A 26,405-nucleotide genomic window follows, 5' to 3' on the forward strand; every position below is an offset into this window, starting at 1 on the left:
TTCCTAATCACCGCCTTCTTGAATGGCACCATTATCTACCTAGTCATCCATGCTAAACATCTGCGGCAAATGCTAGGTTTCTTCCTTTCACCCAGTCTCCTTTCTCTTCTCTCTACCACCTTCTCTTCATGGACACACATGGAGGTATTATGTATTTTAGGTTCTACATCTTCAGTTCTCAATTTTTAACTCTATATTCCAGACTATTGACCAATCAGGAGATTGTTGCAATGATCTACTTGCTTTTGTCTTGACTCTTCGGATCGATGTCCTATATTTCTAGCAATTAAATGTTAATCCACAATTATTTTTTAGGGTAAAGTACAAAATTCTTTGCTTGGCACAGCTTGATATTCTGTTCTCAGACTATTTCTCTGATCTTATCACCTTCTAATTTCTTTTGCCCTTACAACCTGTGCTCTAATTCTACCGGTTACTTGTAGGTTAGGTCCTTAACTCACCATGCTCTTTAGGATTCTATTTCTTCACACATGCTGTTCTCTCTGCATAAAGGACTCTCCCATTTATTTAGCTGCCGTCTTCCCTGTCAAAACTCCACTCAAACATAACTTTCCCCAGGAATTCCTCTTGGACACCCAGAGTCTGATTTGGACATCTATCCTATATGCCCCTAATAAAGCTTGTTAGACAGTGTTCTGTTGGTTTACTCGTTTATTTCTTCCAGTGGTTGGTAAGTACCTTAGGGTAGGGATTGTATTTTATTTGTGTCTCTAGTACTTTTTATGATGTGAAACAAATATAATATTCAATATATTTTTACTGAATGACTTCATGACTTCATTTCATTACCCAATGAAAACAAGTTGAAGAAGTTTACAGGTTCTTACCAATGTTCCCTAAACTGCAATAAAGAGCTTCCCTTTCTCAAATAATTAAAAGAATAAACTTAAGAATATATGTTCTTGCTTTAAAGTTAGCTATCTTTTGGTTCATGTTTTCATTTTTCTCTTCTGGCAAGGGGGAAAAACTAATTATATGCTTTGGTGTTTAAAGTTTTTTTCTTCAAGCTAAACAGACTTGAAAAATGAGCATAAAGATAATTTTCAAATAAGATAATCTGTCATAAAATTCATCATTATTATCTTTATTTCTAAAACTATAAGACATGAATTTTCTCCTTTTCCCTCAAACTCAAAACTTCTAAATCTACCTCCTAAAATATGTCGTAAGCATTTCACCCTGTTCTCCTCTCCAGCTACTGCCTTCTTATCTTTTCCTTAGCATTCCCACTTCCAGTCTCTCTCCTCACACGTCAGTCAGGCACCTCTCCTATATTCTACATTGGTGACATTTTTCCTTGTAAGACACAAATCGGATTACCTCAGTGGAATTCAAACATTGGATTAACATAAAAGAGTCCATTTTTGCATTACAACCAATTATGTCACTGTCATTTCCTACCACTTCTTTAACTCCAACTGTGTTCAATGTTCAGGAACCTGCTAATGTTCTTTTATACCTCCAAGTGTTAGCCTGTGGCAACTGCTCTGCCTGGAACATACATTCTCTGTGAATCTAATTTGTACGATTTTTTTCTCAACCTCATGTGTGAATCAAGCACTGCATGTAAGAAGCTTTCCTTGATTTCTCTGGACAGAGTGAGGTCAGCTCTGCATTGTGCTCCTCTAGAAGTGTGTACATGTCTTTATTTTATTCATCTTCCTTTAAAGTACATATTTCCTACCATACTATAAATGTAAGAAAGAAATTATGTCAATTTATCTTTATACTCCCAGAATGTTTTGTAGAAATGGGCACACAGGAAGCCTTCAATAAATGTTTCCTGAATGCAGTGAAAGAACATCTCTTTGAACTCAGACATCCCCCTCCCTAGAAGAGTCAACAAGGGGAAGAACATGTTTTAGGAAAGAGAGGCTAGGAGACATAACTATGTCAGATATAAATGAAACAATAAAGAATAATAATTAATTTCAAGGAGCTAATGGCAACCACAATGATGGCAACTTCCACCTCTACCACTAAAAGAAAAGATAAAAAAAATAGACAAGATACAGCAGGATAGTAAGAGAGGGAAGGGGATAAATACGAATTTCACTGTAACAGTCTTTAAAATGAGACACATGCCAAGCTATGTATCTGAGACAAGGTTAATGATAAACTCTAGGAGCGTTTTGCCCATTTTTTTTTCCTTTTATGACATTTATCAATTCCTACCCCATACATCCAATCCTGCATTAAGAATGTTAACAGAAGGGTGCCTGGGTGGCTCAGTGGGTTAAGCCTCTGCCTTTGGCTCAGGTCGTGATCTCAGGGTCCTGGGATCGAGTCCCGCATCGGGCTCTCTGCTCAGCGGGGAGCCTGCTTCCTCCTCTCTCTCTCTGCCTGCCTCTCTGCCTACTTGTAATTTCTCTCTCTGTCAAATAAATAAATAAATAAAATCTTTAAAAAAAAAAAAAAAGAATGTTAACAGAAGAAAAAGATTAAGGATAATCTCAAATTATTATTATCACATGCCCAAAGAAGTACAGCATGAAGTGATTATTAATATAAACTTATGTGGTTAAAACTATATCCAATATTGAATAATAAATATTTGAGTCTATAAATGATACCAAAACCTATCTTCTCCCCCCTCCCTTCCCATACACTTATCTTTGGTTTTGTCCCCTGCTCTACCCAGTACCTGAAGTGTCTTTCCCACTTTCCCCATTTTGCTCCAGTTTTAGAGCAACCTATAAAGGACTTTTAATTATTATGAGCTGAGCAATCTGGGAGATGAGTGTTGATGCTACGGCTAGTTACAAGTCCCCCCCACCCCAAATGGATCTGCTTAATTTTTCATCAGCACTTATTCTATAACTGGTTAATTTGTCGACACACAATTAAATGTTGACTATTTATGTACACTTTACCTGCCTATAACAACATAAAGTCTTTTAGAAGAGACTCTATTTTCTATTCAGATATGTGTACAACACAGTTTTCACTGAGTTTCATAAAAACTCAATGGAAAAGGAATTAACAGAATTAATAATCCAATCAAATGTCAAAACGGCAAGGAGAGAAGCTTATATGGAAAAAATAGTAGTAGGACCACAAGGTGTCCTTAGAAAATTTTGGCATGCCCTCAAGCCTCTATCAGTTCCCCTGTCTCAAGCCACCTCTAAAAACGACAATTTAAACAGAAACGGCAAACGAAACCTCAAATGCCTAAGTTAATGCTGCTGGTAAGCAACACTATTATATAGGGCATGGAACATTTAACATTTCTTCATAGCTAATGCCCTGAAATGTAAGAGTGAAAAGAACCATTTATTGGGTATTTATTGCATATCCAATCACATTTAGTTCTTACACCAAGTCTGTGACACAGAGGCCACACAGCCAGGCCGGGAATCCTGGAATTCGTTGGAATCCTAGACCCACCATTTTAAATTCCCTGCTCTGGATCCAATGCTAACCTCATTAGCCGAAGTAATGCAAGTTGCAATGTCAAATTTACTAAGACATAAAACACAGGTTTTCAAAAATATTAGTTAATAATGATAATACAAAAACAAAGAACTCCTTCACAACAAGAAGTAGAATTAAAATAGTTCTTTAGATTATATAAACTATCCTTAAGAAGAAATGCTTCAATTATTCAGGGTAACAAAATAAATATTTTAAACTCCCAACTCAAAAACAAATAATTACTTGCTGCCCAATAAACACAGTTTCACAGTATGTACTACATAAAACAAAACCCATGAATAATCCTTGAGCTGTCTATAAGTTGCTAAATAGACATTTATATTTTGAAAATGACTATAGCATTCTTCAATTACATTATTTGATACTGGTTAAATCTTTTAAAAATAAGAGATATAAATGCAACAGTAAGTTAAGATTTTTGTATGTACTTATATGAATGATAAAATTAATCAGTATACAAATATAATTAACAGGACAGGACAGATGCTTCAAATCTAAAGAACTGAAATTCATAAATTTTCTTTGTAAATCTGATTTACCAACATTAATTTTTCAGTAACATAGAGTTATTAATTGGTAAACCTTAGAAACTACCTTTCCACCTGCTACTGTATATTGTGGCGATGAGGATGTTTTGCTTGGGTTTTGATTTTTGTGGAGGGAAGTGGTGCCCGATTTTAGTCTAGATTGTTCCCTACACTTAGTAGAAAGCAAAATGAGTAATTTCCAAGATAAATCACAAAACAGATTAGAGATATTTTCAATTACATCAATTATATCACTGATCACTTACCTAAGAGAAATGAAAATACACAACCAACTCTTTTAGGAACCGTACAGACTTTCCTAGAATGCTTTCTAACTATTCAGTGCCTCCAATGAGCAAATACTATCTTCCTTTGGTGTATTCAAAGTCCGCTGTCATTATTATGTTAATTCAAATGCAGGTTATCGAAATAATTTGGGATTTTCACAAAAACTCAGGACACCTTGTTTGCCAAGGGTCCCAAAACTCAACTCATTTCACATGCTTAAGAAGATAATCCCACTGAGGCACCTGGGTGGCTCAGTGGGTTAAGCCTCTGCCTTCGGCTCAGGTCATGATCCCAGGGTCCTGGGATGGAGCCCTGCAATGGGCTCTCTGCTCAGCAGGGAGCCTGCCCCCCCCACCCCCGCCTGCCTCTCTGCCTGCTTGTGATTTCTCTGTCAAATAAATAAATAAATAATCTTAAAAAAAAAAGATAATCCCAGGCAAAAGTTAATGTGATCTGATCTGAAATTGTTTTAAAGAGAGTAGAATTCGATCTTCATGCTCAAGGGTAGAGAGAACCGTCTAGCCCCTAAGGAACTACAAAAGCAGTGAGAGGGGAGTGAAAATGGTGAATGCCGTTTCTACCCACCATGGTGACTCATGACCTGCCCAGCGGCCTCCATGCCGACATTCTGGAGATAGTTGTGGCAGCGCTCCTTGTGCTCCTCCAGTGAGCTGCGCTGCTTGTAGCTTCGTCCGCAGTAGTTGCACTTGTGAGGTTTACCCACTGCGAAGAGAACTTGAGATTAGTGATGCTGTCGGTCTCATCCAAAGCAAAATGAACATCTGACTTTTGATAGTGTGGAGGAAGCATTTATATGCTTTTCAGACTCAAATCTCTTCCTCCTCCACACTCTGATTTAGGCAAGAAAAGCTAATAAATTTCTACCAAGACTAAAAGACAGAAGATAAGGCAGATCGTACCTTTGGTGATAGGGGAAATACTGAATCAAATTCATGCTCTGACTGTATCCTAGATCATAAGGGGCTGATGATCAGTCTTCAAATTATCTGACTCGTAACACTAACATTTGCTCTTACACAATTCTCTCAGCTTTGACTCATTCAAAAGACAAATCAGGAGTGCCCTAGATACATGGTGAGAATTTTTTTTTAATTTATTTTTTAGGGGAATGAGGACAGAATTTTTACTGAAGAAAACGAAAATGCAACAAATGGAATGTCATTGTTTAATGAAAAGATTATTCACCGTACGGTACCAAGGGCCCAAAAAGAATTTAAGTGATGAGAAAAAGTACAGATAAAAGCAGAGTTTCTCTTTTCTTTCCATCTTGGTAATAGCTCTTCACACATGCAAAACTTGGCAGCAGATAAGTGTATTCTCCCACATCGGCACTGTTCTTATATTACCAAGAATTAGCCTACTAGGTGCTTTGAGTCAGGACTATATTAACAATAACCACCGAAGTCCTAACCTATTTCGCAATATGATGAGAGTAACATTTTCTTCTCCATCTTTTTTTTTTTCTCTAATGTATTTCACATTCAGGAAATGAATTATTTCCTAGTAGCCAGAGAGCCATATCTCAGTATACCAGGTAAAATACTTTAATGCTCACGTTAAAAAAAAAAAAAAAAAAAAAAAGCAAAACAAAACAAAAAAACTTCAAAGAACTGATGAAGAAAAACACACTTATGGAAAGAGACATGTTTTACTGTATGCCAATTCACAAGGATATCACAGAGCACTTTGATTCTTGGTTTTGAATAAATACAGAAACAACAGGTCTGTGCCGAAGCCCTTGGTAGTAAAACATAGCGTGAATCAGGTCAGTGGCCCTCATATGATACAGGAATCACTTTGTTTTGCCCAGAGGACAAAGATCATTCTTTTTCATAGTTAAAGATAGTATCCCTCACTCCAGTCACCTTACAAACCCACACGATGACTCTGGTCACAAATGGAATTGAAATACTGTAACAAGGCATTCAGAGCTGCATAGATACTTCACCATACTGATTAAGAACAAAAAATAAAAACCCACCCAATTTTTAAAATGTATTTGAGGTGCACATAAACTGTTATTTCATGATCATAATTTTTGCAAATAGTTTTAAATAAAAGCTATCTAAAGCAGGATTAATCATTTCTAAAAATACTAAGCAAGCGAAGATCTATTTTTCAGAACGAAGAATTTTTATATATTGAACCAAGTTTGTCTCTGATATTGTGAAGAATCTTTACCACTGTGTGAGAACATTAAAAACGACAAGAACCTGCTTTTAGTCAAAAACATTTCATGTAAATAGTGTAAATATATTTGCATGTAGTTGCATTTTAAGATATGGAGATACGTATTACAAAAAGCTTTTGTTTGGTATCACTGTTACTTAATTTTGGGTTTCTTAGTACTGTTTCTCTAGAAATAAGTGAATTTTCCCTAAACAAGTCTACTAACTAATACTTATTAAGCACATACACTGTGCTCGATAGCCCATGTCAACTAGTTTCATCGCCTGTCTTCCTCTTTATCCGTTCTGTTGCACTGTGTCCTAGGATACCTGTTTTACTATGAATATAATCCTATACTTTCTTCCCCTTGTTTAGATAAACCTGAAACCTTCTGAACTTCATTTAAACATAGTTCCCTTCCACTCCCCTTGGCTCATAGCCCTCAGTGAATTTCTAACTCACCCACCAAGGAAGAAAAGGGTACACGTATTACTGTTTTCAAAACTCATTTTTTACTAACCTCATTTCTTGAACTCTATCCTTTCTGCTTTACTTCAGCTTCTCCCATTTGACATTTGTTTCAAATATCACTCTTTCCTCTTCATCCCAATTTGACTGAACTGTTCTAGAAGCATTACTTCAATTTCTCCAAAATCTTGATCTGGGTTCCACTATAGCAATCCACATCCTGGGTAACAACATATGTTGTAACTGTTTTATCTCTAGGACATTTACTCTGGAAATGCTCCACTTTATCCTTCTGCCTCTCTCATCTAATATATATTTGTTAAACACCTATTATGTACCAACAACACTGTGTAAGGCTGGAATGTAACGTAGAGAACAAATTCTCATGGTGCCTATCCTCATGCAAATGACTGGTTAGGAAGATAGACATTTAACAAATATACAAGCAATATATTACAAATTGTGGTAGATTCTATAGAGCAAAAGAATGGTGTGTTAGCATGAAACAGGGAACCTAATTTAGTTTGAGAAGGTTGGACAGGAAGGTAGGAACACTTTTGAGGTAGGAACACTTCTGCTGATAACTGAAGGAAAAGTAAGTTAATCAGACAATGGGGGATGGGGGCGCAGGGTGGAGGAGAGGCAGCGTTTCAGGATTTCCGGGAACTGCCATCTCCTTGTATTTGTTTTCATGTACTTAGCTCCTTCAAAGTGTAAATCATGCTCTTACTACTCTTTTGAAAATGATTTTCAAACATCAACCACAACCCTCGCCAGATCCAATGGCTCTACTAGCCCCACAAGACCACTTCCTGTCAGTTCTTTGATATTTCTTACAAGTCAAGTTCATGAAAATATTATTTACATTTTCTCCCTATAAGAAGTTTGTTTGTGTAATACTTATAAACCATGAGTTAATATGTGTAACACATTATCTTGCATTTATTTTTATAAATATTATATTCTCACTATCTGAAACACCTTAATTCTGATATTACAGACATTTTTATAAAGTCATCAATAGCTTCTGAATCACTAAATCCAGTGAACTTTGATTCTAAGTCTTCCTAATTTCTTGGCCACTTTCATTGCATTTGCCTTGAATCTCTTGTTTTAGCTTCTGGGATCAGGTTCTGTGTTCCCCTTCACTGGCTTCTCAACCTCTTCCCACCAGGCAAATAGATACATAACTTCCGATTTTCTTCTCACTATAATAGTCTCCCTCTGTTCCCTCTAGATTAAGCCCTCATTTCCATGAAATGTCCAGATCCTGCCTGGAGTAGTTTCCTATGTTTGTAAGCTGCTACTGGTCATTTACACCTTTATAGGATGATCTTGGTTAACCCAAAGATGGAGTTTTCTCCTCTGTGCTCTCACAGTACTCTGTCCATAGTCTGATGATGCATTACTTATAATTTCACCGTGATTATCCATATGATATCTATTCATCTTCCTAGTTCCAAAAAAATGAGCTCTGCCCTAAGGACAAAGGTCATGTTTTACTCAATTTTGAACTGATTGTGCTATGGTGGTTATTAAACACAGGAGATACTCAATACGTATTTGCTGAGTGACTGCACTTCAAACTCATACTTTCAAATGCCTTTTGGGTATTGCCTTGTGCTTATTCCTCTGAAATCTAAAATTCAACATATCCAAAATTATCTCCCTCCACAAAACTACATCTTTATTCGGACTATTCTTTTGTCGCTGTTATCACTGTTATAATAACCCGGAATTCGCAAGAGCAAGTCCTTTTGTTGCCTCCTTATCCCCGTCCCACATCCAGCTGCTGAATCACACAGACTCAACTCCTTCAATGTTTCTCAAGTTTATCCTTCCTTTTTAATCCCACAACCGAGAAACAAGTTCAATTCTTCGTTACTAGCCTACGCTGGCGTAATAGATTTTAAACCAGGTGTTCTCTTGTGTAATTATTTAGTCCTCTCCTTAAAAACCCTGACTGACTCTTAACTTCTTTCAAAGTCCAAATCCCTCTACCTGGCATCCAGTACACCGTACTAACTGGTTCCAAAGCATACATCCCATCTTCTACCCCAGAATTCAGCCAAAATCACCTTGAGCTTTCACACTTGTGTCTTAGTTCTTTCTAGAATGGCTTCATACAATTTGGGTTTCTTGAAATTCCATATATCCTTCCTTCCCCAAACTCCCTCATCTTCCATCTAAAATTGATCTTTCCCATGAAAGAATCATAACCATATCAGCTCCACACCTAGGAAACATAATATTCTACTTGTGGCTGTTTATATATTCATTTTGATCTCCCATGTTAGACTGTGATCTTCTTGAGAAGCTGGAGCAATGTCTTCCGTATTTTTGTAGCCTGCAACAAGTTGAGTATGGTGATTTGTTCACAGAAAGAATAGGTTGGTGTTTCATTAATGACATCATTTCCTAACTCTTTAAATATTTTCCTCTCACTGGTTTTCCTTAAATTTCACTAAATTTCCAATTTTCAAAGCAATATGTCTGTATAGAAAATACCAAATTCACCAAAAAATTACTCATAATTTCAGTTTAGAAATAACTATCTTTAACATTTTTATCCTCTTGTATTTTTTCTGTACATACAAAGACACATTTTGTTATGAAATTTTGTATCTTTATACACTGTATTTATACTCTACTTATTTTACTGAATATGTTTGAACATTTCCCTATGTTATAGTATTTTTGTTGCGGAAGTTAGAGGACAATTTTTTTCCTAAATAGAATTATGATAATGTTGAATTACTTAGCTTGCTTAGTGTTCCTAGTCCTTTTCTTATTTAATAATTATTTCTCTTTTTACTATAGTTATTTATGCCCACACCTGAAAAAAATCAAGTAGTCCTAAAGGGCATTTAATGAAATACACAGTCTCCCCTTCTCTCTCCCGCCCCATCTAATCGTAATCTATTCCTCTGTCCTCTTTTTGGAATTTCTATTACTTTGATGTTAGAACTTCTGGACTCATTCTTTAAATTTCTTATTTTTGCCCCCCTCGTACTGATTGTCCTTTTACTCTTTTGACTTTAAAAAAATGTCCTCATCTTTTTATTTGAATCTTTCTGCTAAGTGTTTTCTGGTTATCATGTATTTGAATTTCTAAGAGCTCTTTCCTGCTTTTTACTTTTTTTTTTAATAGAATTCTTCTGTTTTTTTCTTGGGCACAAAACTTACCTTTCTGAGCCTTTTTTCTTTTTAAATTTTCTTCCCTCTTTATATCATCTCTTTTCTCTGAGCTTTTTTCTTTTTATATTGTTCCCTGTATTGAAGGACTTTCTTAAATGTCTGGTGCCTGAATATCTATTGTTCATTCATATTGAACAATGAGGTACTAAAAAGTTAACTGGAAGTTCAGGAAACATAAGTGAAGTATGTGAACTATTGCAGAGTAATCTCTTTATTATTAGACTCCCAAGTCTTCTCTTTCAATTCCCTTAGAGAAGATGCCTCCAATTTCTAATCCCAAGGGTGATATAAACTGGATGTCTTGTGGCAAGGAATGGGGCCACAAATCTAAATGTTCAATTGTGGTTTTTTACCTAATCTCCTTGCTTGAAATCCTTTGTTTCCCTCTACTCTCTCCTTTCCCTGGAGTTCTTACCTGAACATTTCCAATTCAATTTCTCCAAGAAATAAACATTTATTTTCCTATGAGGGGAGGAGGATTTCGTAGGCTGGCTGTACTGTGTGAGAGGAGGTGATCTAACAGTTTTGTATGCAGATTTTGAAATATCTTTATATTTAGTCCAAAGCTCCAAAGCCTGATTTCAACAATCCGGTTTCTTCTACTTTTCAGGATTCTCTGGTGCCAGTTAGCTTGCTCCTCATCCCTTATTCCCCTTTATAATCACTAAAGGTTTCAGTCTCGTCTTACTGTTACTATCCCTCCCTCTGTTTTCCATCCTCCTCTTGGCTGCTATTCTATACTTTCTCATTGTCTTTGATCTGATGAATTTAAACTTCTGGAAATAACTACTGTGATTTTAGTGGAGTTTTAAGGAGGAGTAGAGACAGATGTAGCTTTTAATTTCATCATGTTTAAACAACAATATATAATATCACTTTTGTTGTTGAAGGATGTATCATACCTTCCCATTAAAAAAAAAGTGATTTATAAGGTGATTAAAAAAAAAGTGATATGATATATTAGGAAAGCTTAGCCACCAAAAGAGTAATCACACATTAGTAAGACACAGAATTTGTAGAAATGTAAAATTGCATATCTCCTCTTTTCTATTCTGTTATTTATTTAACTACTCTAACACAAAATTCCCTATCTTCAAAAACATTGTGGCTTAACCATTTGCAATGGATCTCAAAATGTGAACTCAGGCTAGCTATGTTAGAATTCCCTGGAGTGCTTGTTAAAATGGAGATTCTCGGGTACCATGCTTGACCTGCAACTTCTGGGAGTGCTACCTGGAAGTCTGCAGGTTTACCAAACTTCCCAAGTGGCCGCTTTACATACTGAAGTTGGAAACAGTGGTTTTATAGAAAATCAGAAATCATCATGTCCTCTAAATCTGCTTAAAATTTATTTTTAAAGTGAAGAATATTTTTTCTTCACCTTACTATAATGATCTTATTATAATATATATAATAATTATATAATTATCAAGGGAGTTGAAATTAACCTTATAAGAAATTTTGGGATTAAGATCTGAAAAGCCCTTGGATGAAGCTTCATTTTATTACTGGTAATAACACAAAAAAGAAATATTTGATATGGAAGTTTACTCCTGTATGATGATTATGTATTTTGAGGATAATGATACAGTTTAGTTTAAACTTTGCATCAATTCTCCTTCCAGCTGACCTGTGCGTCTGAATTCTAAAATTCAAGGGGAAAGTTATACTGACCCATTTCTCTTAAATTGCAAATTGCGCTGTTATCTTTTTAGAGGGCTATATGATGTTATTTCACACTAGAGAAAACAGCATAGAAATTAATCATATCCACTAATAAAATAAATGGTTTGCCAGGGCACTGATCATGGGATTCTATCTTTCCCAATTTCCACAGCACCACAGTGAGTGCCAAAAGGAATATGTTGTCAGAACACAGCTAAAAGCCATTAAGTCATCTTCCCCCACTCTCTCCAACTAGAACTTACATGGAGAGAAAACTGTTGAATTAGAGTTCCCACTTTCCTTACTTGATAAAGCCGGGCTTAATCACATGGTAATAGCTTTACGCTGGCTCTTCTAAGCAACCATCTTCCTCACAAATATTTGTTACTCCTGAATTCTGAGTCATGATATATGTAGATATTTATTTTTAAAAAATCAGCATTATTGAGGTAAAATTAACATAAAATCCATCCACTTTATACTATTCAAGGAGTTTAGAAGTATATTTAGTTGTTTAACCACGGACACAATAAAAATACAGAACATGTCTGTTGCCCTAAACATTTCTTCTTTGTTCTTTGCACCAAATCTCCCTTTGTAACCACTACTGTTTTGCCTTTTTTTTTTTTTTAAAGGATTTCATATAAACTGAATCATGCAGTATATAGTCCTTTGTGTCTGGCTTCTTTCATTCAGTGTGACAATTCATTCATGCTGTTACATGCATTGGTAGTTTATTAATTTTATGGCTGAGCAGTATTTCATTGTATGAATGTACCACAGTTTTTTAATCTACTCATTAGGTTGTTTCTAGTTTATGGCTCTTAGGAATAAGGCTTCTACCAACACTTGCAGGCAAGTCTTTTTTTTTTAAACGGATATCCAATTGTTCTAGCTCCATTTATAGAAAATATTATCTTTCCTCCTTAAATTGTCTTAGGACCTTTATTGAAAATCAGTTGATCGTATATTGTGAGTATATTTTTAGTTTCTCTGTTCTATTCCATTGATCTCTGTATCTATCCATAAACTAAAAGAATAGATACTACTAACAGAGTTAGACTTTAAATTAGGTAGTTTAAGTCATATAACTCTGCATTTCCTTTTCTCTCTAGTTTAGAGAAGGAGAGGGGCAGGACAAGCAGAGGGAGAGGGAGAGAGAGAATCTTATGTAGGCTCCAAACCAGCATGGAGCTTGACATAGAACTCAAACTCATAAGCCTGAGATCATGACCTGATCCAAAATCAAGAGTTGGACGCTTAACCAACTGAACCACCCGGATGCCACATACTTTTTCAGAATATTTTGGCTATTTTAGATATGCTGTATTTTCAAATTCTGTAATCAGTTTGTTAATTTCTACAAAAAAATCCCGCTAGGATATTGACTGGGATTGTATTAAACTGATAGCTTTAATTTCCAGAGAATTAACATTTTAACAGTATTGAATCATTTAAACCACAATCATAACACATCTTACCACTTATTTAGATCTTTAATTTCTCTCAGCATTTTTAAAAACTTTTCTTGCACAAAGTTATATAAATTTATCTCTATGTAATTCATGTATTTTGGATCCTATAGTTAATTATATTGCTTTCTAAATTTCAGTTTGCAATTGTCCATTGTAAGCATATAGAAATAAGTCTGATTTCTTTATATTGATGTTGCTTCTTGCAATCTTAATTAAATCACTCACTTTTAATTTTGGGGGGGGGGTGATTCCTTGCTTTTTCTATATAGGTGATTATATTACCTAAAACTAAATACAGTCTTACTTATTGCAATGCAATCTTATGTCTTTTATTTTTTTCTGTTGCTGTACTGCATTGACAAGGCTCCTAGTACAATGCTGAATAGAAGTGGAGAGGTCAGATCTTCTTGCCTTGTTCCTATTCAAATGGTAAACTCATTTACTAATAGTATAATGTAAGCTCAAAATTTTCCAAAAATGGAAACTCACCACGTCTGTTTTTCTACTCTCTGCAATCCTAGTCCTGCAGTGCCTGTTGTTGAATGTCTAAAAGTCATTTAATATATTGTGTCTGGTATTCTAATTGTTCAGGGCAGGGGGTAAATCTGGTTCCTAATACTTCATCATTATGTTTGAAAGCAAAAGTTATATATGTAATTGGGTTAAATATTTAAAAAGTCACACTAACCTTGTAAGTTTTGTTACCAATACAATTCAGGTAACTGAAATGAAGTTTATTATATATAAAGTTCTATAATATGTATTATAATAAATAATAACATATAGTATATAATAAAGATTCTGAGACAGAAGATAGCAGGATTAGTGTTCCCAACTCTCTCAGAAGTTAATATGTAGTCTCCTTTGATTTACTGTCCCTCACAAAAATCCTACACTAACAAAAAGAGAAGCATCAATATAACCTGTCAGAGATACAGAGATTACTGAACTGACCTGAGAAATAAATTATAAATTAAAGATGCAGTAAAGCAAATTTGACAATCCTGACAATTCAATTCAATTAGAAAAAAAAATTTGCTACCATTTGCTAGTATTTTTCTTCATCTGTCATTATTAGGAATAGAGATAAATACCTGTCCCTGTACTAAAACCCCCATATACCTACCAAAAGGAAGAGCAAAGGAAATAGCCATAAATAATTTTGAAGTAGGAATGTTTACCATAAGTTCATAGGGTGTTATGAAGGTATATAGCACAATCAAGTCTTGTTCACTTATGTTTTCTTGAAATATGTCACTTCAAGAGTTATCCTAGTGAAACCTATAAAACAAATTACAATAGCACTAATATATGTGGTAAATGTTTTATTCTTTATATAGATGTATGTATGTTTACACATACAGAAACATGCAAAAAACACATCTATATACAGAAATTATATTTACCATTTGTTATGATATATATAAAATCAGCAACAGTATTATGCATATAGCACATTCATTTTCCTTTAATAAAACTAAAAGCACCCACCATCCTATAAATATTTATAATGCAAAAAATGGGAACTTGATATCTGATCTTACTTGACAATTGCTTACAGAATTAGAAATTAATCTGAAGAAAGATGAGCACTGAAATATGGTGCAATCAATTTTTTTTCAGTTTTTAGTACGTATAAGTTATACTATGAATTAGTTGTCTATTGTATGAACCCTCTATATAAACAATTTTAATGTTTTTGATTCCTGTTGTTCTACTGCTGCCTCAAAAAGGATTTTGCCAATTCATATTCATGCTACTAGTGTATGGGAAAGCCTTTTGACCATACTCTCAACCAGAACTCTGATTAAAATAATAATTCTCTAATGTGCTAGGCCTGCGATCCTTAAATTTTAATGGGACACTAAAGCACACTCTTGGGAAGGATAGTGTGAAGCAAGATAAGCACAGGATATTTTAAAATTTTAAGGGAAATAATAATATTCTACATCCCTCAGATACCAAACAAACTACTTGCTCACAGTTTCAACATATCACATTACAGTCTTTTCAATGATGGTCACATCTTTATGAAGCTAGGTTTCAGGAGTTGCTGCAACACAAAGTCAGTACTGTGTGAAAATATAATTTTTCTATAAAAATATTTGGATACTAGTGAAAGCATCCAATCCGATTCCAAGATATGGGAAGTTGTGTAGTGTCCAACAAGGTGCACACTCCCGTTAGTAGAAAATTGTGGCTATTCAAGAATGAAATAGAAACATTACTTTGTCTTTCAATTTATGTATATTTTATTTTTTCCATTAATTGGCAAAACTTTTTCATTATCTATTATGTACCAAGTACCATTCAAAGAGCTGGGGAAACATTAATAAATAAGACAGAGGATGTCCGTGACCTCAAAGAGCTTACATTCAGATAACAGTGGGGAGAGACAGGCAACATGTGTATGAACAAAAAAATCCAAGATAATAAATGCAGATTCTGATTTAAGCTTTACAAGACTTTAAGATAGAGCAAGATCAAGAATGAGCAGGGGGATGTTCTAGGTAGAGTGCTTATGGAAGTTCACTCTAAGAAGAAGCTATTTAAAGCAAATATCTGAAGGATAATGAGGCATCCATGCCAAGAACTGGGAAAGAGCTAAAGGAAGAGACTTCTAGGGTCATCAGTGCAAAATCCCAAGAGTAGAAAGGAATAAAGGAACCAAGGGTAGCAAAAAATACAGAGTGAGGGACAGAGTGGTATATGATCAGACAGGAGAGGTGGGAAGCATTTCCCCTGACCATGATAGGCAGTTTGAGTTTATTAGAAGAACAATGGAAGGCCATTAAAAGATTTTAAACAAAAAAAAAAAAAAAAAAAAAAGATTTTAAACAGAGAAATCACATGATTTAAGTGGGGTTTCTACAGAGAATGCTGGCTACTATATTGAGAATAGACTGGAAAGCAGGAGTATGGTAGCTGAGATCATAGACTCTGGGGTCAGGTAAAGCCGAGTTTATTTCCCAGCTTTTCCTGAGTAAAAGCTGAATAAAATATGCATATGTGGTCTTAATGATAAGATGTTTATTACATCAGAGCACAATTTTTTAAAAAGTACTCTCACAAAGATAATTTATATGCGCTTGGATTTATTTTATTCTTAAATTTCTGTATGTACTCAAGTTTTATGGAAATCTTCATTTATTTCAGTATGATACTTTAGTTTTATTATACTGAGCATTTTGGTGTATGGATGTGTGTATGTCTGTGGTATGTTTAAAATCTAATTCAAATAGTATACATTGTGAGCAAAATATGAATAAAGACATTAGGTTAAAAATATAATAATCTCAATAAGGTAAAGCTTTATAAGAAGAACCATACATATAATATTTAAAATTACAGAATGTAGGGATGTTAGGTAGCATCTCTTATTTATTTGTTTTAAAAATTTTTTTGAGTATAGTTGACACACAATGTTAAAATTAGTTTCAAGTGTACAACATGATTCAATTTCTCTATACATTATGCTATGCTCACCCTCTTTAAATTTGACTTTCCTTAGCTGTAAAATAAGGCTCTTATAATAGTGCTTGTCACAAGATAATAGCCCATTAAATATTAGCCATTTACTTTAATTTTTGTAACGGACTGACATTTATCATTTATTAGGAAATAGATATAGCCACCACTGACCTCTACAAATCTTAAACTAACTTTCTAGTTAATGCAAGAATGTGCAACTGAAAGCACACAAAGTTTCATTTATTCACTTGATACAGTATAAGGGATACAGATGCAAAACAGAATAAGATTTCTTCTTTGAGATACTGAACGTAGGATCTTTCATTCTTATCTATATACTTATTATCATCATGTTTCTGTATAAACTAACGGGATTACTACTCTAATAAATGATTTATAATATCCTAAATAAACATTTAATTATATTCTAAATATATGTTATATGATTATAATGACTGATACTGGTTTTTATATACCTCATTTGTAAGGTTTTTTTTTTAACCATTTGGGAGTTTTCTTACAAGATTTGGCAAGATAGTACAGGTTGTGGAGGAACAGGTTTTTTTGACTCACATACACAGATCAAGTAGGAAAAATAAAAGGAGAGGGTGGAGGTTAGCTTACAAAAAAAACCAAACCAAAACAAAACAAAAACACAGTGTGATGTGCCCTTTTGGACACTGAGTAATGATGCTAGCATGCTGCCCTTCCACTTCTGCCATGAATTCCAGAGTGCCAGTCCCACAGACTCAGGGACATGGAAGAGGAAATGTGAAATGGCCACGAATTCAGACTATCCACACCAATATCGATGCACGGTACAGAACTGAGCTAGTCAACTTGTAATGAGGATGATGTGTGTAGAAAACTGAGAAGAATGAGAAATAGGTCCAAAATTCTTGCTTCTTTCTTTTTTTTTTAATTTTATTTTTTTCAGTGTTCCAAAATTCATTGTTTATGTTTAGCTTATTTCTTAAGAATTCCTTAAAATAGAAAAAGATAAGAAGGAAAGGTTCCAGCAGTAAACCAACCTAAGAAGGCACCAAAGTACTATATCATATGAGTATGTATTATAAGAGGAAAGACTTCTCTTTAATAATTCCTTCTAGAAATGTATTTGAAATTTAAAGAAGCATGACGACTGATATTTGAAAAAAGATGAGATCGTGTATGCTATTTAAAAAAATTAATTTCTGAGGGATAGATAACGTAAAGTGTATAATGACTATTGGTCTGGAAAAGAAAAAGTGTTCTACTTACTGGATAGAAATCACATGGATCGTCTTACCAGCCAGCTTGACTGAAAGTGGTTTTTTCCTCCTGATCATATTTCAATGGGCAGGGCCATTAGTGTGTGTTTGAAGCGTCAGGAATGAAAATACTAATCCCATCCCCTCTCTCCAGTGTTTACTGCAAAGCATATAGAGAGGCACCATGGGCATCATTATCAGGACTTGGGTGAAATCAGCACAGCACAGTTATGCAAATCATGTGCGCGCAACTGACACTGCTTGTCTGTTATCAGTGTAATCCACCTCCATGGAGCACCTCCAGGAAGGAAAGGAGGGGTGGGGGGTGGGGAAAGTTCACACTTGGGAGATCACCCAGAAAGTGGGCCAGATGCCAGGTCAACAATCAGGTGAAAACAGTTCCTTCTCATGGGAAGTCTGCAGGACAAATTATACTACACTTAATGCATCATCACTATTATGCACGAGCTACAATAGATTCAATTTCTGAACCAGCATAATTTAATCCAATATGTCCATCATTATCCTGGGCCATGGATTAGTATTTTTAAAATGGGTCTCTGACAAATCTGAGAGAAAAGTCATGATGATCCGGTTTAAAAATAATGTCAATATGAAAATAACTAATAATGATAATCTTTTAGGCAAGTACCTAATTTTAAGACATTTTTTACTCTTCACTCATTTCACAAGTTGTTAATATCCAAAAGTCTATAACCTGCAACTTTTCAATGTTACTAAAATAATTTTGTATGTAATACAAGCTAAAGGTACTTATTTACACAGTTTTTTCTGGTAGTCACCTCAAAAAAATGAAGCAATACTGAAGCAAACATTTAAGGATTGGGGGAAAAAAAACCTATGAAAAAGATGAAGAGTAGAAGGCAAAAGGAAACACAAGAGGAAAAGATTATTTAATGAAACAAGATGGAGAGTAATTACAAAGGCTATATACACTTTAGAATCCCTTCTAGTTTATGGAATTCCTGACCAGTCAGCAATAAAAGGAAATGATGTGGCTGTGGTAGTGAATCCCGCAGCAAGACATGACAATATATTTGAACGCATTTCATTCTTATGATGAATTAACAGACTGTCCCATGTGAGAAGACTGAAAACTAGAGCATTTGACATTAAGTTGTTTCTTTAATAATACGGTCAAAGGTTAGCTCTGTCTCACTCTAAGCCAGATACTACTTTTGAGCTTTAAGAGTCTGAAGATGAGGAGTGATCTCTTCTTGTCAGTTTCCCTGAGAGAATGTAGTTTAAACTTTAAAAATGCCTGTTAGTTGACTGAATATTCTACTAAGGCGAATGTTCAAATATATTCAAAAACAGGCAAAGTCATAGTATTTTATAGTTTCTGATAACAGTTAAAAGCATAACTGAATAAAACATAAACTAGTGTTAAAAATAATAGAAACGTGTGAATGAGTTTGTGGCAGTACAGTATTTAACTGATAATGTTTTTTAAAAAATCAATACTGGGAACTAATACAAGTACTCAATATTTCTGAGCTATTTTTATGGAAAAAAAACTGGGATTATAGGATCTTTAAAAATAAAAAGGCAGTCCTTGTATTGTAGAATGAAAAAAAAATGTATAGTGAGGGAGAAGTTATTGTTTTAACAGTAGATATTTCTATGGTACATCTGGTCCAGTTGTTTTTTATAGGACAAAATAGTTTTAAACTGACAATTAGACATAAAGCACAAACTTCTTAGGCTAAAAATTATCAAGCGCTGAATAGCTTACAAAGTAATATTGTAAAAATCAACATTCCTAAGGTGTTTGGAAATAAGCTAGATATTTGTTCAGAATAACACAGGTTTATTGACCCTACATAAAAAGATGAAGACTTCATGACACTAGAAGTTTCCTCAAACAGCTCTAACTCCAGGGTTATGTGATACACCTGCATATATACAGATGTATGTACGGATATGTATGATACAAATATATCACATAACCTAATTTTACAAAGCATTTATTTTTAGATGATATATCCCAATAAAGAATTATATAATAAGTACTGGTTCAATTGAAAGCTAAGGCTTTCCTTAGACTATTATAGGTAAGTCTTATTGAAAACCCAAAGGAATTATTTTTTAAAAATGAGAAGAACAACAAAAAAAGCAATTTTGGGGCCCTCAGGTGGTTTAGTAGGTTAAGTGGCTGCCTCAGGATTTTGGCGGGTCATGATCCCAGGCTCCTGGGATCAAGTCTTGCATTGGGCTTTGTGCTCAGTGGGGAGTCTGCTTGAGGATTCTCTCTCTACTTCTCGCTTTGCCCCCCCCCGCCCATAAATAAATCTTTAAAAAAAATAAGTTCCTACACTTACTTGCTTACTCAAAAGACATTTTATTTAAATACTTAAACAATATTTCAGTGTTACAACAAGCAAGCATCTTTGAAAATAAGAGTGTTAAGAAATATTTGTTTTTTAGAATACAAGAGATAATTAATTTAAGACATTAGCATTTTTCATTTTCATATTTTTTAAAAGATTCCAGTTTTAAACAATAAGTAATTTTTATAATAATCTGGATCCAGGACAATTCCATGGATATCTGAATTTTAGATATGGCATAAAAATATTTGAGACTATGAGAGAGATATTCTTACCTTTTCCTCCTTGCAATTTACACATAACCATTTATAACGCATATACACTATAAAATTTCCATATATTAAAAATAATCTTCTATTCTGTTTTAAATATTTAATTTGGTCATAGCATCATAGTATGTGAGACATATACTTGAAATGTTAATTAGGAAAAATATGCAATTCTAGTTCCTCTTAGATTAGAAAAAATAACAAGTATGCTAAGTATTATTTTGATTAATAGGGGTCCAAGACTTAATTGAAACACTATTTCCCCAGTGTGTTGGGTATAATAAAGACAATTAAAAGGAGCAATATATAACGTATGAAGCACACTAATCAAATTTCTAAGAATGAAAGGACTATAATTACTTGTTAAACTAAAAATCTAAAAGACAAAACTAATAAAACTCATTTTTGTAGGAGTACTGATTCACTGATACATCATTAAAAACTCACGTTTTAAATGTCATATGTTATAAATTTATATATAGCAAATCAGATCATTTGTGTGGTAAATCTTAAGATTAATTTGTGGACTTTTTTTTTTTAAGATTTTATTTATTTATTTGACAGACAGAGATCATAGGCAGGCAGAGCGGCAGACAGAGAGGAAGGGAAGCAGGCTCCCTGCTGAGCAGAGAGCCCGATGCGGGGCTCCATCCCAGGACCCTGGGATCATGACCTGAGCCAAAGGCAGAGGCTTTAACCCACTGAGCCACCCAGGCACCCCTAATTGCTGGAGTTTTAAATATAAACCAGTACCTTTTATTTTCTTATATCCTTAGATAATGTATACAGGAATATTGATTATTTTCTCACTGGACCAAAAAATTTGACTGTGATCTTCAGCTGATACATTTTTGATGATACATTCCAATTCTTTATTTCTCTCCCCTTCACATTCCTTCCCACTCCCTTTTAGAATGTCATTGAAATTTCACATGTAAAAAGATGGTTTTTTTTCCCCCTTTCTCAGCCAGTCATTTTGTTTTGAGTGTTACAAAAAGCAAAAGTAGAAGGAGGGTTGCAATTGCTAGATATGTTTAAATTTAGCCAACATATTGCAATAAAATAAACACTGAAGATTGCCATACAAACAAAACTTAGATTCTATCATTTCACCTTTTTCTTTCTTTGTGAATGGGCACTACTTCAGAAATAGGATACATCACTACCATAACCAAAGTAAGAAAAGTTATGATTTCTTCTGTTATTATTTCAAGAAGTAAGGGATAAAATATGGGAGTTACTGACAAAAAATTATCTGCTACTGAAAAAAAGACTATCATATTGATCTGATATGTTTCCACAAATAATAAAATGAAACTATTCAAAAATTATTGTAAGAAAACAAATGTTTCCATGGCAAATATTGCTATTACTACTGAAGTATAATTATTCTTTAAGGCGTTCTGATTTGTTATTGTAAAACTGGACATCCTTCCAATTAAAAAAAAATATTATCAGTGTCTGAATAAAAATTTAAAGCACGCAATCAAATCAAGTAACCAGGGTTTTATAAACTTAAACCCATTTTCTATGCCAGTGTAAAAAGTATTGTTCAGGTACTAATTAGCAAAGGTGAGAGAGGGAAAATTCAGCATTGTTTTATATTTTTTTGGTGTTCAGCACAACAGATGGGGCTTTGTAAAAAGTACTTTTAAATGGGAATGTGTTTTAAGTAAACTTCTGCATCTATGAAGCTAACAGTACAAAATCAGAAACTGTCCTTATCAAGGCTGTCTCTTAAATATAGGTTAGCAGACGGTTGTAGGGAAGTAATAGTGGTACTGTGAAGATCATCTGAAAAGCTTAAGACCTATTCCATTTTTTGAAAATCTATTTTAAAGTTAAAACAAACCACAGCAAACTATAAGACAAAAAAAGTGGGGTATGGGAACTACTCTTTTACTCTTTAAGATTTGGTTGTAATGAACAATCAGTAGCCAAGTCCAGGGAAAAAGGATAATACATTGTATTTAGCATCATATAATACTGGGGGTATGGGAAGACTTAAAGATCAAATTAAGTGACTTGACAAAGTAATATAACTAATTTGCACTGAGCCCATTCCAAACTCAAATGTTTTGACTTCTTCTAAATAGTACTTTTTTCTTTATCATTTTGAGTTAATTTAATCAAGTTTTATAGAACAAATATATGGGGCTGTATCATTTATCCCATAACATACAGGTTTTGGAGTTTGACTGTCTTGGTGTGAATCTAGGCTCTGCAAGTGCGACCTCTCTGAGCCTCTGTCTTTTCACCTATAAAATAAATATAGTAACAGCAAAAACCTTTCTCGATTGATGGCCTCTTCCCGAAACACTGAATTCCTGGAGCTTGTAGGCCCCTCTTTCCATGTCGCACATAAACACTTCCGAGTGGTTGAATTACAGAGTCACTAAGAGTCAATTATAATTCTAGCCAAACCTATTCATGCCAGCTGCACCACCTATTATAATTAGGTAAGTTATTTAAATGTCCATATTTCAAGGAAATAAGTACAAAAAGAAAATTGCTTCTAAAAACTGATTTTGTCACTTTGCAAAGATTCAATAAAGGTGAGTTGATTTTAAAAAATGCTAAAGAATTAGAGGTGGGCAAAGAGAGTCATAAAAATTAGTGCAAAATCTTAAAAATTTAATGGAAGTCTGATTGCATCACAAGGGTCTAAGTTCTTAAAGACACTGAAAATGGAATTAGAGATGATGCACTCTATGTTTTTACATTTGAAAAATATAAACATAAGAACTTTTGTCAAAAGAATTTCTCCTGTTGCTAGACTTATTGCTGTTAATTAATAAAATACCTAGCTTTGCTCATGTCAGATAAAAGGGCTTTTATTAAAGAAATAATCCTTGGGAAGTGCTTGCTGCAGTGCCTTGTGTCTAAGGAGGGTTCAAGAAATGCCAGTTATTATCTGTAAATAACCTAACTATTGGGACTATACAATTAAAACCAAGACACTACCTGGTGTCCCCTAAAATATGCAAGTAGAGTTCCAAATAGGAAATTTCAGCTTGTATGGGATCGTACACGGGGTGGGGGGTGGGAGAGGGAAGGGTTAGCATGTATTGAATGTGGTTTTCTAAATTTTTTTTTCATTTAACACATAAGTGTACATCAATGCCAAGCTTTTTGCTACCAACCTAGTAGAGGAAAAATTTCAAATCTAAAATATAGGAAGCAAAGATGTAATATTAATACTATACCAAACAATAACAAACTAAAACAATGGATAGTCGTTACCCAAAGTGGGGGAGAGGAAGGAGGAAGCAAAATACTTTGTACTGGTAATATCCATAAAAACAGAAATTAATATTAAAATCATTACATTAGCCTTAATACCCTATACTAGTAATTTTAAGCACTAGCTCCTAAATTTTAGTCTATCTGTGGCATATTCTGTGTTACCTTTATAGACATTTGCACCCTTCTTTGCTCCTGCAGAAAGCTAACTTCTATTGGCTTTATCAGTAGGCTTTTCTGTCCTCTGGCTTCTTGTTAGCCTTAGTGCATGGGAGGAATCAGCAAGAGACTAGAGGGTGGGAAGCTGACTCTCTTAGAGTCCTTATTTACCTAAACCTCAGGGCAAATAAGGCTGAAAACCAACTCCAGAATCTGATTTGAAGGGGTACAGAGTTACCACACTAAATAAAATGGGCAGTACCAATAAACCTGGTCATGGCAATGGATTAGTGAAACATGGAATGGTACTATCTGATCAAATACCAAGGCGCAGAATGTTGAACCTGCAAACATTTCCAAACCACCCTTGCTGGAAGCGCAGTCCTCACTCCCCACCTTTCCATCTAAGGAAACTAATGTTCCATAAATCAGCATTCCCATAATGTTGGGTATGTAGTAGGAATCCCCGTGCCAACAGTCCAAAGTCTGTTTCGACCGAGGCAAGAACCCAATGGCAATTCTTTTCAGGACTCATTCCTATTAATTCTCATTGCCCCTAGGCTCATAATAAGTTAGATCCTAATATAACCAATATCAAGGCCTGATCCAGGAGGTAACAGCCCTATACACTGAAAGAATGGCAAAACGGTCAATTGTACTAGCAGGAGTCCAGTTAGCATGTAAGGGAATGAATCGATTTTAAGTGTTTTACAACAAGAAGATGAAAAAAATACTAGATTGGGTCAAATTTTTATCAACATATATGCATTCACCTGGATTTGGGATTTAATATATTGCCTTGAGCAAGTGGGAGTGACTGACTAACTGAATCCTTGATTCAATGATGGCTTATTAGTAAAAAGTTGAAATGCCAGGGTTTCCTGGCATAGCAAAGAGGAAGAAGAACAAAAGCTCAAATAAGTAAGAATAATGGAAAGGATCTACTATGAATCACCCTGTTCAGCCTGCCACTTACATACTTCTAGAAGGGCCTGTGGGAAACTCCCTTCACCAAAGAAATACACTGGTCATGAAAGAAGCCACATGCTTGAAAAGCTTTATGGTAATTGTCTTCTCTAGCCTGGAGAGAACAATGCAGATGTTGCAAACAGATCTGGCCTCCTTGATTTAAATGTATATGTGATCTCAGAGTGGCAGAGGCTCTATGGTAGGAAATGGAAATACCAAATCCTACCACAGATTATTTGTCTATTAGATTAGCTCTGAGTTGACATTAATCTCTGGAACCCAAAATGCCATTGTAGTTGACCAGTTCAAAGTGGGGGTATATGGAGGTCAAGGTATATATGTAGGCTTTACCCGAGTCCATTGTACAGTATTGTGGGAATAAATAAACTTAGTAATGGATAGAATCCTTATGTTGGTTCCCTGACCTACAGCTATCATGGAAAGCCAAGAACTGTGCTTGTCCAATGCAAGTATGAATCAGACACCTAATTCTACATTTTCTAGTGGCCACATTTTAAAAAGGTGGAATTAATTTTAATAGATTTCATTTAATCAGAAAATATCATTTCAACACGTAGCACTAGCCACAGGAGACTAGTTGCTACCAGATTGGAGATCACAGCCCTAGACTTAAAGATAGTAAACTAAAACTGAAAGATGTTGGCATGGGGATTCCTACTACATACCCATTTATACTGCTGATGAGGTTAATGCAAGCTAGATGGTTCTGTGGATGCATGCAGTCTTAATCACATCAAAACGCCAGATATAATACCGTTACTGGCACATATTAACATATAACATAGCCCCTGATACCAGGTATGGAGATACTGACTTAAGAATTTCTTTGGAAAATAATTCCTTATCAACAGATAATCTGAAGCACTTTGCCTTCACATTGCAGGGAGAGCATACTGTTATTATCTTAGCTTAAGGCTAGGTCAACTCTTCTGTTATAATACAGTCCAAAGAAATCTAGTTCATCTTGACAGCCCACAGAACATCAAGTTGGAACATTACATTCACGGTACTGACTGGACATGGTGAGCAGGAAGTAGTAAATACCTGAGATGCCTCCATAAGATATATGCCAGAGGACAGGAGATAACTGCCACAGAAAGTTCAGAGAAGCACAGTATTAGTGTAATGTTATGGATTTGATGGTCTAGACATTTTGAATTAGGGCCTCTATGATAAATGAAAATCGGTGCACTTTGCAAGTTTCACCATGAAGGAAGCATGGTTTGTATGCTGCTCTGATGTATGTGCTAGGTACCCAAGGGAAGAGTCTTTCCACCAGGGATCAGAGGTCTGGAACTGTCATATTGGACTACTCCCTGGCTATTTGGGGCATCTCAAGCTGCTAAACTAAGAGGGAGAGAAGTGGGCTATTGGTTGGTAACTTTTCTAGACTACCAAGATGATT

The 26,405-nt window shown here is 34.7% G+C and overlaps 1 protein-coding gene across 7 annotated transcripts in view; it reads right to left on the reverse strand.

Moving 5' to 3' along the window:
- The window catches only part of IKZF2 (IKAROS family zinc finger 2), a 157,814-nt gene that overhangs the window by 18,104 nt on the left and 113,305 nt on the right, over window positions 1-26,405 (reverse strand). For all 7 annotated transcript variants that reach the window (XM_046019252.1, XM_046019251.1, XM_046019253.1 and 4 more), the window contains one exon: window positions 4,857-4,994. In XM_046019252.1, the coding sequence (XP_045875208.1) occupies window positions 4,857-4,994 (138 nt within the window). The remainder of the gene's footprint in view (window positions 1-4,856; window positions 4,995-26,405) is intronic.

This window comes from Meles meles, chromosome 9, assembly GCF_922984935.1.
Source record: "Meles meles chromosome 9, mMelMel3.1 paternal haplotype, whole genome shotgun sequence".
Lineage (NCBI taxonomy): Eukaryota > Metazoa > Chordata > Mammalia > Carnivora > Mustelidae > Meles > Meles meles.